General features: G+C 41.5%; 1 protein-coding gene across 1 annotated transcript; it reads left to right on the forward strand.

The window, feature by feature from the left end:
• Window positions 1-10297: 10297 nt before the first annotated feature.
• htr1b (5-hydroxytryptamine (serotonin) receptor 1B) lies at window positions 10298-12262 on the forward strand. Its single transcript, XM_069661887.1, has one exon. It carries the CDS (start codon window positions 10313-10315, stop codon window positions 11426-11428), a length of 1116 nt encoding a protein of 371 aa, XP_069517988.1. The 5' UTR covers window positions 10298-10312; the 3' UTR covers window positions 11429-12262.
• The last annotated feature ends 3727 nt before the right edge of the window (window positions 12263-15989 follow it).

The following is a 15989-nucleotide window of genomic DNA, read 5'->3' on the forward strand; positions in this document are numbered from 1 at the left end:
TCTACATTTCCTGGATGATGCCTCCATATGTGGAGGACCTCTGCTGTCCAATACAGATACTTTGTACAACAATAGGTCAAATACAAAATAATGGTTATTTACATCTGCAGCATCTGATAATCTATATACACCTATCTACCTATGTATCAGACTTCCCTCTGTTCTACAGTGAAAGAATCATCACACTCTACAGTTGTCTGTGCCCTTTATTCAGCAGCACCCCCTAGTGGGGACGTAAACACTAAGAGTTTATAAATACTTTATCCAGTACAAAATATGTCAATATATAATACATCATTAATTTTAAGTCATCTGAATACCCAGCAGGAAATTCTTTGTTCAAAGAACATTCTGAGAATGTAACCATGCAATGTTCTGGTAATGTTTTGAGCAGGAAGTTTTTATTTGGTTCCCAGAATTTTGTTTTTAATAGTAGGACAACGTTTGCAGTAAGAATGTTCTTCTTTTGTGAACAAATCACATTTCAGGAAGGTTTTAGAAAAAAAACATTGTCATCTCAGGCCACAATAACATCTTCCAAACATTTTCTGAATGTCGCAATGACAATGCTCATCCTTTATTATGCAACATAATCTATGGCCCTGATAACGTCCTTAAAACATCCTCTGAATGTTGTTAAAACATTATGTCTTAGTTTGAGTTTTAACGTTACAAGAACAATATTTGAAAGGATAAACATCCTTAAAACGTTCTTTGAATATTAGATTAAAACGTTTCCTTTCAAACGTAATTAGAACTTGTAAGTCATATGAAGGGAATGTTCCCTGCTAGCTGGGTAATCTGAGTACAAGGCACAATATTTCCATCTGAAATGTGCAAAGATTAAAAGTAATCTCAAATGAAAGCACTCCAGTAAAAGACAATTTCCTCAAATTTGCATGTTAGCACAATCCTCGAATAAATGAACGGAGTCAGCCAATGAAAGCAGATAAATAAGAACTAAACTATCTTCACAGTGGCTTAGGAAATCACCAACGGGAATCTCCACAGGGTTAAATACAGTTTGATCTGTGCTAACATCAGGAAGCCAGCCGCTCACTGAGTGGGTAGGCTTGACTTCAGTGTTTGGTGCAAAGTCACTCAATCAAACTGCATGTGGTGCAGATGGACACAGTCAACTATACCTCTCACACACTCCCACAGTGACTCCTTCTTTCTCCTGTTCAGAGCCCCTTTGGGCAGCTAAAAGCACTTTATTGTACAGACAGTGGCTTTGATAACATCATCTTTTGTATTGAGTAAACGTTGAGCAAATGCAGCTGTGATAAAGTGAGTTAACTTCCTGCCATCTTTGATTGATGCAAAGTGTTTACCCAATAAATCACTTGGTCCTGCACCCTCTTGTGCTCCTTTGGCTGCAACCCTGAATTTCTATCATTTACATTATAGTCATAACAATACTTTGTTTCTCCTGGAGTTTCCACAGTCATGTTTTTTAGGTATTGCTGAGAATTATGTACCCGGCTTCAACCCCCTGCCTGTCCTGCTTCATAACCTCTGCTTTTCACACTCCACCAGCACTCATACAGTTAGTACCCACTGAGGATCGGGCTGGTTGCCTCCTCTCTCCACATCATCCTCTGTCGCTTTCGGCACACAAACCTCACACACACAGCACTTAAGCAAACAAACACACAAAAATATAGCTTGTACTTCCCGGAGGCCGTAAATCAAGCCTCCTCTCACACACTCACAGAATATAATCGTCTTCTGCTCGTCCTATCTCTGAGCAGCAAGTCAATTACGATGTTTACAATCTATACCGCCGGGTAATCTTGCTTTAATTGTTAAAATGAGGCCATCTGTGATGCTGTATATGCATGCCGTGAATATATAGAGAGGGAATGAAATGCATTATGCAACAAAACCCCAGTGACTGACACAATGGTATCACTGCAGCATCATTGCTGGACGGGCTTCATAAATCAATTCCACGCTCTCTACTCAAAGCTCAGCTCTCAAAAGTGCTGAGAAAACGCAGAACCGCCCGCAGTGAGTTTGCCATTTGACTGTTCAGTGTCAGTAAATTGCCCGGCCCATTCCGCTCAAGACAAAAGGAGTCTAACCGCAGTAACACAGGCGGCTTCTCAACCAGCAGTCGTCCTCACCACTTAGCTTGTTTCCTATCACATGTTGTCCTCCAGGGACAATGGGTCTGCCCTACGCACTGCATTAGAGTAAACCTCCTTGTATATGTGGGCTAAAATACTCTACAGACAAGCCAGCCTTTAGATCAGTGACCCAAGCAATATTCAAAAAGCAAGGGTCTCCCAAAAATGGGGCACAAGACCTCCAAAAAGTGGCACAGCCCCCCTGCATCATCAGATTTTGAAAAGCAAGAACCTAGAAAGGCTCCTGTTTCTCTCCCGATACATTTTTAGCTGAAGGCCTGTGAGAGCTGATTGGCGGAGGCGGAGGCACCAGATGCCATCAGGTCAGGCTGGGACACGCTGCAGCGGGACGGGGTCTGTAACTCAACATGTGTCCTATATTTGATGAGATCATTGTGCTTTGATGCAGCCCTCAGATTAGACACAGCGGTGAAAGAGCTACTCAGATCTTTGACTGAAGTAAAGAAGCAAAACCAGCCTACACCGTAACAGCGCTCGACTGACTCCTTTAATACTGTCACAGTCAAGTTGTGCAGCTTAAATGATAAACCAGATAATCTTTCTTTCTACATGTTGCTTGCTTTGTCAAAACTAGTGCCTACACTACCCACAATGCAATGTGTGCTCCAACTGATTAGGCTGATTTATGCAGTAGCAGCTAGAGATGCTAGCCTAAAGGAACTCACTTCCCAGATTTGTTTTGAAGTCGTAGTCTTCAGCGTCAACTGGTGTTGACTCAAGTGACATCACACGAGGCGCAGAGCCCCCATTGACCTAACTCTTATCCCAACATAAAGGCACTAAAATGTATCTTAATTTAAAGTCTACACATCTGCATATTCATAGTTATCATACATTAAGGAAATCAAGTGCAAGAAGAATACGTAAATGATGACATGATGTAATAAAAACTGAATGCACCTCCACTGTTTAAATGCAGCGATAAATGAGATACTTTGTGGATGAGGCTGACCCAGCTGCTCAGCTCGGTCATTTCTCCTGTGTCTCTTTTTAAAAACACTCGGATGAAAAGGACTTTGGGTGGGTCGGGGGGGAGGGAGGGGGGAATCTCACAACAACAAGGGATCTGCCCTGATTTGCGTTTGCCCTATTTGGTCTCTCACGCTCTACAGCTGTCACTTATTAAGGATCGAAATAGATGACCACAATAACTAAAAGTGATGAACTTCAGCTGAAGAAAGTGTAAATGAGACAAGTCTTCTCTTTATTTTGTTGCCTCTTTCACTTCACCTTTGCGTTTTGCTACTGTCACCTTAAAGCTGCAATAATTAATTTTTGATATCATTTGCAATCTGCCCTGAAATCAAATGGAAGACAGGCAAAATTCTGTAGAATACAGTGAAGCATTTAGCAACTTAAGAGCCAGGTATTTCCCTCAGGAGGTGGTGGAGACCAAAAACATAGCTCAAAAATAGTTGAATATTGGACCTTCATATGTCTGGTGGCCAAAAACACGATCTCAAATGAATCCTTACGGGGAATCTACACAGGCAAGCGTATTTTTGACACACATGTGCCAGGACAGAACCGCTCCAATGTTATTCAATGCTGCAATCTCCACCTGCTGCGTGTGCTGCGCGGGAGGCGGACGTTATAGGCAGGTCATTTTCTGCTCCTCCGTTCGTTTTATGAGTCAAGTCTATTTTTTCCCGCTGCTGCACGTCATTGAAGTGTAGAAAGCCATTGACTGTTATGTAAATACATGCCAACAACCAAGGAATCCACGTTGAACGATTCATTTTGGCCAACTTTATTTTCAGTTTCCTATTGAAGTTATCGATATGCTAGGTGAGCAGGCAAGAGCAATGAATAAGTACATTTCCACAACATTTGGGTATACCAATCCTACTAATTCATTCTCATTTGACTTCTACATCCTACGCACACTTCTTGGCGTCACTACCTCCCCTATTTACGACCAGGAATTGCCAATTGCATCATTGGCTAACTTTGAGACTCATCTTTGCTGTAGCAGCAGCCGGTGTAGATTGCAAAATAGACGCTGCTGTGACGCTTATGTGTCGCGCGTTCGTCTGACGCTACAGTGTCGGTGTAGATTCTCAGTTACACTGCTCCCCTTCTTTCTGATGTGTTTATATTCAAATATATGTCAACACATTTGCCAAATCAACAAGGTGACAATAAGTCATAGTTATATTTAAAGCTTGTTGCATTTCAGCCGATTGCCAGTAAATGTTTTAGTTCAGGTGTAAAGTACAGTACTCTTTTTTTCAGTGGAACTTGTATATGTCATAATGTACCATCTTCAAACCCTGCTGTATGCCTTATTATCCGACTAAAAATAGGAGTTTCAGGGTCACTGTGAGATTGGATGTAGCAGCAACTGTGCTGTGCTGAAATGTATTTAGAGATGATGCGAGATAACAGAATCAGAGTCACAGAAATCAGCCCATGCTGCTGCTGATGCTGCCGCTGAACTGGGTCACTCACACTGACGCCTTTTCACACCGAAAACTACAACCAGGAAACAAAATAAAAGCACCACAAGAGGATAAATCCAACCAGTCCTGAGCCTGGTGTTGAGCAGTGTTCGGCTTTTCCGAGAGGATGTGAGAGCGTGAAAACATGTGTTTTGGTGTAAATGTGGGCGGTAATGGTGGCTGCGCTGTGCCCTGTGCTCTTGCATTAGCAGCACAGACAGTCATGGTCAGTCAAGGGTTCAATCACGGAAGCACAGGAGCGTCTGTTTCACTGAGGCCTGCCTGGCGATACTCTCTGCTGAGCTCGGACACACAGGAACGACTGTTTGTCGATGCCTGCAGGGTATTGAGGTGGGAAACAACACAGATGATAATCATATGACGAGGACATATGACTTTAACATAATATATGCTAACGTCACTGAAAATGGATTTAAATTTGAAACACATCTTAATATTACTGTTAAAAATAAAATTAAGGGCCGTCGGTTTAGCTCAGCGGTTGAATTACGCGTCCCATGTACAGAGGCTCAGTCATCAAGGACTGTTAGAAAACAATGACCAAATTAATTTAATTTAAAAGACTCATTTTGGTTAAAGTTTTCCTGGGGTGGGGTCATGACCGTCAATGTTGTGGCCTACAATTTGGCAACCTTAAGACCGTGTAGTCATTTGCCTACAGCCAAGAAGGAATAAATGAAATCTTATTTTTGGGGGAAGAACAAAGAGCACATTAATTTCACCTACTGAGCTATTTCCTTTAAATTGGTATGAAAAACAACAAGCAAAACTGTAACTTTAAAGTTCATGTGTTATATGTCATGACAGGCTCAGGCACGAAACAGAAAAACGAATTACTGGCCTTTATAACTGTCGGAATCCTCTACTTATCTTACAAATAACTCATCTACTTATTTATTTTATGACAAAATACATTGTTTACATGCCAAAAGAGCTTCTGTGCACAGGAGCGCAATAAATAGACAACCAAAACACTACATGAGCGACAAAGACGGGCTGGCACTGAATTAGGATGAAAAATACTGCAAGCTATATCACCGGCACATAACGAGGGACAGGTGAAACTCATCAGGGGCGGGGCTTACGATCACTCTGGCGGGAAAACGCACAATGGCAGGAAGTGAAGTTTCAGAAACGACAGAAAAGGGTGAGTAACAAAATAAAAGAGGAAAATAAAATACATGTGGCAAAGAAGCACGCTGGGACGTGCTAATCGAAAGATTACTTAAATAATTTAGTCACAGTTCAACATTCCTTTAAATATAAACTTGAATGTAATGTTTTATATATTTAATTTATATTTAATATATAAAAGTGAGTGGCAGGCAGATGACTGACCCATGTAGAAAATAACAGATTTTACCATCATCTGCCTGTTTAGTGTGCTTCACATGTGGTCTGTACATGTGGCTGAGTGTGTAGTGACCCGAGGGTGGCCTGTTCACCCAAACATTTTAAATAAAGCCTTCTGTTCAAACACATCCACATGACTACACAAGACTTGTTTACTATAAAAGGGATTGGTCACGACATCAGGCCTCTCTATAGGAATATTATGCAAGTCACCCTAACTTTGAATGCAAGTATTTGTGTGTGACATCAATCCCGGCAGTTATGATGGACACCCTCAATGAAAGTGTTTGTTATTCAGCTCCAGCAAAGGCCATAAAGCCTGCAAATACGTTATATAAGCCTGCATGATTTCCTTGTGGAAATATGACAACCTGATGTTCTGGAAAAGTCGCCGTAAATCTCTCAGAAAAACCCATTTGCCCTTTAAAATCAGTAGGAAACAACACAATAGAAACTTAAAGTGTCCAAGCCAAAGAGTCATATATTTGTCTGGGGATTACGTACATCATTCATCAGTTAAATTACTTATAAATTGATGAAACTGACAACCTGTAGTGTCACTTTTTGGGGGTAGAGTGCTTCAAAAAAGTGCAGTAAAGACTTAAAAGTAATCAAACTGGAATGCTTTGCATATTTTGTAGACTTGCAGACGGTAAATATGTTGTTGAACTCAAGATTGTGCACTTCCCTGCCACCAAATAGCTTCCACACAGTTCAGAATGATAAGAAATATTCTTCGCAATCTCAAGTATATAAGGAGGCGACATTTCCTTTAGATAAAATCATGATCACTCCTATCCTCTTAATGAGTAAAACTTCATCGGTAATAATAGCACTTAACACCCTAAGATTGTGCTTAGATACTGAGAGGTCAAGGCCTAAAATAGGAGCAAAGTGTGGAGGAGGTGTTTTCTAAAATACAGCCTCAAAGCTTCTAGAAAGTCTAAAGCACTGAGTTTCAGCTGTTAACAGAAGCAGCTGAGCTCCACAGATGTTGACAAGCGGGTCCGATTGTGAAGGATATTGAGTTTAATCGAAGTGACGAGTCAATTTCAATTAAAAGTTTCTGATGAGGAAGCGAACAAAAGCAGGAGGGGAGATATGACTGCTGCAGCCGCTCCAGATGAGAAAAGAATAAACAGCAGATTCATTACAGAGTCATCTCGGTTTCTCAGGTTGGAAAATGGACAATGTGCAGGTGTGTGTGTGTGTGTGTGTGTGTGTGTGTGTGTGTGTGTGTGTGTGTGTGTTTGTGTGTGTGTTTGTGTGATTGCATAATTTAATAACCAGAGAACCATTTGATTCTTCGATTTGGAAAACTTTAACTTGGTTACCTGCTGATTTAAAAAAGCAAATGTGATTTGGTATAATATTAATATTTAATAAGAGGTTTTTCAAAACAAAAATAATAAACTTTCAAAGACACTTTGAGGCTTTATAGCACGTCCTTATGTTGCTGCTGGAGCTGAATAATAATCCGTTAATGGTGTCGACAATAACAGCTTATTTTGGATATTACACACATAATTCTTGCATGCAAAGTTCAGATGACTGGACACCGTGACCAGTCATATGTCAGAGACAAACATGAGGGGATTTTTATCCCAAAGCTTTGGGTCAGCAGGCCATGATCTTAAGGTCTCCCACTGAACCACGTGTGTAGCAGCAGACTAAGTCCTGACTAAAACGTGAAGTCAGTCACGTCACCAAAGTCGCTTCTTTGATATTCAAAATATTGATCCTGAGGTCTGCAGTGGTGTAAAACATTGGAGGGCATCTTTAACTCACTTGTTACTGATGTTTGTGTCATCACTGATTTTAAATAGTCATTGTTCAGTGAAATAGTAATCCCCCTGTCTCTTATCCATTGTTTTATGCTGCTGCAGCACCCAATTAAAGAGTAGAACAGTGTAAATGTAATATAATGTGTAGATTCTCCCTGCCCGTATGGATAGCAGTGAATGTGCATGTGTAGTGAGAAACAAGCATCTTATTTGGAGTCCTGACACTGAAATCAACCAGAAGTGATGTCAGAAGACAAACAGCTCGCTTAGCCATTATACGTCTTTATGGATCTCACAGTGGATGTGTGATGTGTTCAACAGAAGAAAAAAAGGCTCAAAACATCACAACTTTTAAGAACATTTTTTGGATGCAACTGTGAGGGCACTCAACCTTTCGGCCCTGTGAGAGTGGTGAAAGAATCAACTCACTGCAATCAGGTGTGTGTGGCACTGATTGGCTTTGATTAAGCCCAGGTGTGGGGAGTCTTCATATACCCTGAGTCTCCAGTGCACTGCCCTGATTCATTATCTCACCTTCAGAGGTAGTGAGAGGTTCTCCATGTGGCTTCTCTAGTTGTCGGTGTATCTGCAAACCCCAACTCAGAACTTTGTGTGTATTTGTGGTCAATTGCCTGTTTCCCAGGGAATAATTTGGGGTGCTGGAGAGTTTGTGTGACTCCAGCCTTTTGGGTTATCAAAGGCCTCCCGAGCAGCCTTTGCCTTTAGCTTCGAGTTTTCTGCGTCTCCTGGACAATTTTTGGTTTTGAGTCAGCTGATTTAGTTAATCATTTTAGTGCTTTATTTCATTAAGGAAGCCTGTAGCGGCTCTATACAGTTTCGTTGTCTTTTTCCTCCCCTTTCCAATCTATCGCTACTGCGATTTTGTGGTTATCCCTCTGGGATAACTTTGAGACACCCCTGGGTCTGCACCTGCGTACCCCCCCCCCCTTTCCTGACAGCAACAATCACCTAAACTGTCTGTGAAATCCTGGAGGGACGGATAAGTTATGAATGACGACTTAAGTAATCGTTTACAGATGCTTCATTTATCAATATTGGCAGCTAAAGTCTTAGACGATTGTAAGAACCCTTTATCAATAACTGACTTGGTGTGACTGTTGGTTTATTAAAACAGGAACATTAGACCCTTTATATTATGACTTAGTTAACACTTATAAGTGCAGCACTTACACTGCAGTGCAACAAGATGCTTCGGGCATAATAACAGCAAAGGATTTTATTACTCTTATAAAATAGGTTAAATTAATTCATGAAGTTTTCTTCTGATGTTCTGTATGTTTTAGCTTAAGGACTCGTCACTGTGTTAACTTTGTGTTTTAATGGGTTCTTTGTGTTCTGTTGAACTGATATCAATTCTGAAGCAAACAAGTGTAACAACTGTGTGAGCGTCAATACAAATACAACGCTTCCCCCTCATTTAACATTCATAAGAAAACATTAACCTGTGATGAATGGTTACACAATAAAATAAAGCACGTGTGTTAATGCATTCAATAACATTATCTCCTCCTGTGGGCGTCCATACAGAGAGGCTGCTGTTTAAACAGTTAACAATAAATAATGATAATATAAAATATGGCTTCAGGGTGAAGTAAGCTGTATACATGTACTTTATAGCTTATTCAAACTGCTTATAAATGCTATGGATAAGGGGACTTACTGTTAAGTGTTAATGCATTAAGTGCCTAATGCATTCTAACCATTTATAACTGTAACCTTTAACCTTTTGATTCTTTAATAATGCTACTAATGAATACATTTGCAGCGAGATTAAAAGGCCAGTGGCGTTTTTACAACCTTTTAAAACCTGGCAACCAAAAGTGAATCACCTCATTGTTGATCAAATAAAGCTATTGATAAAGCCACTCATTATAACTTATAAACCATTTATAAATTATGCTTTATTACAAAGTAGTACCAGTATATCAACAGGGACAATACAAGATTTCTTAAGGCCTTTAAGGAGCACAGTCTGTGACCATTGAGACATGCTGGGCACTATGACCCAGCAGATAGCCTGCTCCTCATGGAGAGAGAAGGAAACAAGGCTGTGATCAGTGGTGCTTGTTTGATGTCAGAGTCTGTATAAAACTGAGACTTTGGGTTGGCTCAACATTCAACCACAGGGGGCCCGAGGAGACACACAGACACACACACACACACAAACAGCTCTGGAGAACTTCTGCCCTACATGCGGATTATCTGTGACATCCTCCCTGATGTTTGGACATCAAAGACGTACTGCGCGTCTTTTACGCATAGACTTGTTTCATGGTTTATGTGATTTAGGGAGTTTTCTTTTATGGCTACAAAACGGAAAAGTTTTAAAAGGATATATGGCTTCTTAATTTGTCATCTCCGCATTGAAATCTGGTGAGACAAGAAAAGGAGGAAGATGGAAATCGGTTTTTATATTCCAGACTTTTGGGGTCATTTGTCTGATCCAAATGGCGCGAATAAGGCGACGTTCATCAAGAGAAAGGGCACCTTAAATGTCTCAGAGGGTGACATAAAATATGGCAAAAAGTGACTAAAAGTTATGGAGCCAACCCAGCCTCTGAACACCACTAATGACAGTTTTATTACAGCTGCATCCACGGTGGATGCAATCACAGAGAGTCTCGCCTACCAGATAACTCTGGCGGCGGTTCTCTCCGTTATCACCCTCGCCACCACTTTATCCAACGCGTTCGTCATCGCCACTATCTCCCAGTCAAATAAGCTGCAAACTCCTGCGAACTTCCTGATCGCGTCTCTGGCCATCACGGACCTGCTCGTGTCCATCCTGGTGATGCCGATCTGCGTCCTGTACACCGTCATCCACACCTGGACGCTGGGACAGATCGTGTGCGACATCTGGCTCTCCTCGGACATAACGTGCTGCACGGCGTCCATCCTCCATCTGTGCGTAATCGCTTTGGACAGGTACTGGGCCATCACGGACGCGGTGGAGTACTCCAAAAAGCGCACGCCCGGGCGCGCGGCGGGGATGGTGGCCACAGCCTGGGTCATCGCCATCTCCATCTCTCTGCCGCCTCTGTTCTGGAGGCAGGTGAAGGCGGAGGAGCTGACCAGCTGCAGCGTCAACACGGATCATATTTTCTACACCATCTACTCCACCTTTGGGGCTTTCTACATTCCCACTTTACTGCTGATTGTCCTCTACGGAAGGATTTACGTCGAAGCTCGGAAGCGGATCCTGAAGCAGTCCCCCAAGAAGGTGGGGAAGAGACTCACCTCTGCGCACTTGGTGAACAACTCCCCTGGATCCGTAACATCCACAACCTCACTGCAGTGCGGGAGACAAGACCCTCCGTCCAGCGACACCGGGTCTTCAACAAGCGAGAATCAGGTGAAAGTGACAGTGTCCGATGCGCTTTTGGAGAAAAAGCGCATCTCAGCAGCCAGAGAGAGAAAAGCGACGAAGACTTTGGGGATAATCCTCGGCGCGTACATCGTCTGCTGGCTGCCCTTTTTTATTTACACACTGGTGGTTGCCACATGTGACACGTGCTTTAACCCCGAGTTATTTGACTTTTTCACCTGGTTGGGATACCTGAACTCCCTCATCAACCCGATCATTTACACCATGTCCAACGAGGACTTCAAGAAAGCTTTCCATAAACTTGTGCGCTTCAAATGCTGCAGGTCGTGAAAAACGTGAATGAGAACACTAAGAATGTCATATACAACATTATGGGACTGACAGTTGTGCATGCAAAATAAAAAGCATCCATCTTTAGTCATTCAGACTCAAAAGATATTTGAAATGCAAGTTTTTATTAAAGAAAATCTTAAATCAGGAGTGAAATCTGGTGAAAAACCAACTTTATGCACCTCAAAAGAACATTTAAACTTGTCGTACACGCTTCTATTGATTGGAAAATTAGCTTAATTGAAGAGGAAATTCAAGGATGTCAAGTCCTTTTTGGATGGTCCAGTAAATCAAATCAGTGCACCGCACGTTATTCCCATGATACACCAACACATTAATAAGTAAGCAGCAGAGCTCACGAACATCTAAAATAAGAAGTCAAAAAATATAAAAATCTTGCTGCACCCGAGGATTAATTTTGTATTGTGCAGATCTATTTTTAAAACCCAGACGACATGTGTATGTATGTGAGAAATAATAATATATTTTTATCACGGCACATGGCCTGCTTGCTGCTCCCCTGTATGGTTCTCTTTTATTTTGAAAGGCACACTCAAAAAGAAAAGATTCATATCAGCGCCAAACAAAGAAACTGTAGCCGATATTTACCCAGCAGAGCTGAAAGCCGATCATATGTTCAATTTTGCAGAACAAACACCACCGTGTTTTACTGTGCGCGGCTCTGTTTGCTGCTCCATTAAATCTGTATCTACAGTATGTGATGTTCATGTGTGGCAAAGGTTACCATCCTGTGATTATAGAGGCTGGTTTTAATAGTAGAGGCCGGCCTGCAGAGCTATACAATAATGCTTAGGATGTGTCAGCATTATGTGAAATAAAGGTGTGTTGTTTTAGGAGATTATATGTTCAGACTCAGAGATGCTGTGCAATAAAGGCTTTGAAGTATTTATTTGGCACGATTGTATGAGTGAGAGATTTGTTGCAGATTTGAATCAAGATTCTGTTTAAAATCTCCTCAAAATCAGAGGAAAATATTCTTTTTCTTTTGTTATTGTAGAGATTCTTAAAACAGCTGATATTCTGACTCCAAACTTTGAATTTGGTAACTGTTTTAAAGTCTTAAAACGTTACAAGAAAGTCAACATGAAATCCACCAACCTCTCGAGGCTCTATAGACGTGGCTGAGCATTTAACAGTACACATCAATCTAAATAATAGCCCTTCACGTCCGTTCCTCTCGTCGTTTCGCTCTAATGAGGGGATGAGATTCTGTCGTGGCTCAGATTCCCTCTCAGGTTTGATCTCTCCGCCGTCTTCCTGCCCTTTCCATCTCTGCGAGCAGAGGAGGACACAGTCTGTGTGGTCAGCCGCTGTCCCACTTCAATAAGTCATGAGAGTGACTTCACACGCGCAGAGAGAGAAGCGCTCATTGACCGCACACATGCAAACACACACACAGATGCACGCACATTTTCCATACATGAATGTTCATATGGCTCATCATGCATGAAAGATGAGTGCACCTGAGTAAGCATCAAAGCAACACAGCAGCGTCAGGATTCTCTGCGGCAGTTTAGATCTTCTTGATCTATAATATAAACATGTATCTTCCCTCAGGAGTGTTGGGAAAAACAAAGAGACCTCTGTTGGACAAAGCTCCTGTGGGTATAGTATTTGATGGTATAATGCTTTATGTGTAACTGTCAAGAAAAGGATTGATTATTGACAGTTTCTTTGTCAGGGTCATTACAAACACTTATTTGTTCTACTTAATCACAGCACATATTTAAAAAAATGACTTATGAAACACTTCTTACTATCACCTGAGGTGAAACGACAAGAAGTCTGAGAGAGACTCAATTAAAACTGTTCTCGACCTTATTCATCAAGAGGATAATATTTTTTGAATGATATTTCATATGATGTCTTTATTTAAGGTGAACCTGCCTATTACTATCTAATTAAGCACATTGTTTACATGGATGTGTGTGTGACTAACCCCTTGGATGTCAAACGCTGCATTTAAAGAGTTCTCCACCATCATGAACTCTAATTATACAGCTGAATTCAAGATGAACTGGTTAAAAGAAAAAGACGGAGCAGTGCCTCTTTTGTCAAAAAGCTGGAGGCAACATTACCCACAATGCAATCTCGGATCCCATCGGCTACAGTCTGATGACGATATAGCCTCTGGGCACAACAGTGAACATGCCCGGGCATGTAGTCAGCAGTTATTGATAAGCGACTTCCTTTTCCGCGTGCTGCGTTTTTTACAGAAAAAGAACCTGTTTCTCTTGTGATTAACTTTAACGTGTCTTAACTTTGCTGAAATTTCAACATCATGATGCAGATTAGTAAGAAGTAAAAATGAAGCTTTGTCAGGTCTGTCCTCAAGAGGAGGAAGAGGTTTGTTGAACGGAGGTCGGATTGATCGTTTCTGATGCATTCAAGGAAGTCGGGAAATCTGAACGGCTTTCGTGACACAGAATCGAGTTGAATTTTAGATCTACAGCGGATGGTTAGCTGTTAGCATGCAGATGTCTGTTTAAAGAGATTAGTAAGAAACTAAATCATAGTCAGATCACGCTGATGGGAGCCGGGATGTCATTACGTTCTGCCTGCTTTTGCTCTCCACACGGACTGTTTTTTTCTGCATACACCACAGTGTGCTGATACATGATTGGTCAATACTACTCGGACTACAAGCGTACTACAAACGGAAATCAGAACACTTGCCGTCCCTGAGATCAACGTCCCTGCCTACAGATTCTACATTTCTATGCAGAATCTGTAAATTGAGGTTACCCACAATGCACCTTAATGACGACAATTAGATTCAGGTGTGTTATGCTAGTTGCAGCTAATGTAGCCCCGAACTGCTTCTAACCCGACAGCACAACATTTTTTTTTCAGCCTTGTACCTTTCTGCCCTAACTGATGGTGACTCAGATTACATCACTTGAGGCAGTTTATCTGAGTTTCTCATAGCTCCCTCTGGAGCACACAAAAGGCTACAGCTATTTTAACACATGCAGCATGCAGTCGTACTCTCTAAGGCCTATAAATAGTTGTAAACCGGTGCAGTTGCCCTTTAATATTTTGGGAGTAAATTTATTCCACAAGAAGGATTGCAGAGGAGCTCATACTGTAGATGTCACACAGCATCTTCTAAATGCATGCAAATGATGATAGAGAGCATCATTCGTCCATAATGGACCAGGTAAATATTTCATGCAGGGAGGTTGTTGATGTTTAACAAACAGGGTTCATGATTTTCTGCATCAGTTTCAGTAACGTACAGCACGTGTGGGTATCACTGCTCTACCTGCAGCTGCAGAACAGCTCACTTTATCATTTTGTTGACAAGGGATGCATAGTTTAAACAAATTCATTAATTATCCCACCTCTTCCTATATTACCTGAATGTGCTGCGTTACCGGTTCGTCACGGGTCTGCTGCCCAGTGAAGGACATTGCTGACGTAACAGCTTGTGAGGCTTAACACACGGATAATGATCCTATAAAATATTCTTTTGCTGAACGTAGTTTGCTTTATTGCTTCTGCCTCTCTGGTCGAAGAAGGTTCACAGCATTCATCACCTGAGAAATGGAGGCACAGGGGCCCATCTGCTGTTATAAATTACCTCACTCAGGTGTTAACAATTGACCTTGACATGAGAGAAAACGAGTCAGCAACTCATCTATTTGGCAACGTGGGACGGCAAGGAGATTGAGGGTGAATAACAATTAGAGGCGGGGTTTGATTGTGGTTTCTGGTGTCGTCATTGTGATGCAGATTGTTACCATGTTGTAAGAAATCCTGTCATACAGCACCGATGCTGATGTGACAAGGTGTCGCTTTGTGTCATTAACATCTACTCTTTAAAGTTTGTTGGTAAAAAAAAAAAAGTATTTCTTTAAGTGGATTTACCCACTTACGTTAAAGGGCCAGTTCCCTAATTTTCAACCTCAGTCCTATCATGCTATTATGGGGAGCTAATGCCATTATGGTAGGGAAAAAAAGCTATTTCGCTCTGTGCCTTTGGAGGACGCTATCCGCTTCTCCAATGGGCCCTGGAAAACCTCCCCCACACTACGTAAAACGCGTCATCTGGTGGAGGCCAGGGAGCTCGCTAAACTACACTTCCTCAATCTAGGTCACCCGCCTCCAATGTCATGTCTCATTCAAAATCGTCAGGTTTGAAATGTAGACTGCAGACCTGAAGATTTTTTAGACGATCCAGCGGTATATTCTCGTCGAATTTCGGATTCTGTACAACCTGCGGCGAAAACGGTAGGAATGTAGAATGGGCGAAACCACAAGCTTTTGTTTGAACAACTTTCTTCACAGCTATGGCGCCAGTTTCAAATATAAATGCTTCTATCGATTACAAAAAGCAGCAGCTTTGATTGAAAGTGGCTTTTTCCAGGGGTGAATTGCTACTTTCAGTTTTTCGTCTCATCACCTCTTCAGAATAAGATTTTGTCTTAAAGGGATTACCTGTTTAAATAAAGGTTAAATATATATATATTATTAGGTCTTTGATAAAGCCCCAGTATGGTAAAAACACATTCATTTGCATTGAAGGCTAGTTAACTGA

Source organism: Semicossyphus pulcher, unplaced genomic scaffold (genome assembly GCF_022749685.1).
Source record: "Semicossyphus pulcher isolate SPU_LCO1_2020_fin unplaced genomic scaffold, fSemPul1.0.p SCAF_14, whole genome shotgun sequence".
Taxonomy (NCBI): Eukaryota; Metazoa; Chordata; class Actinopteri; order Labriformes; family Labridae; genus Semicossyphus; species Semicossyphus pulcher.

What these genes read in the sequence shown, in the direction of transcription:
- htr1b (XM_069661887.1), top strand. Translation starts at nt 10,313, where the DNA reads ATGGAGCCAACCCAGCCTCTGAACACCACTAATGACAGTTTTATTACA.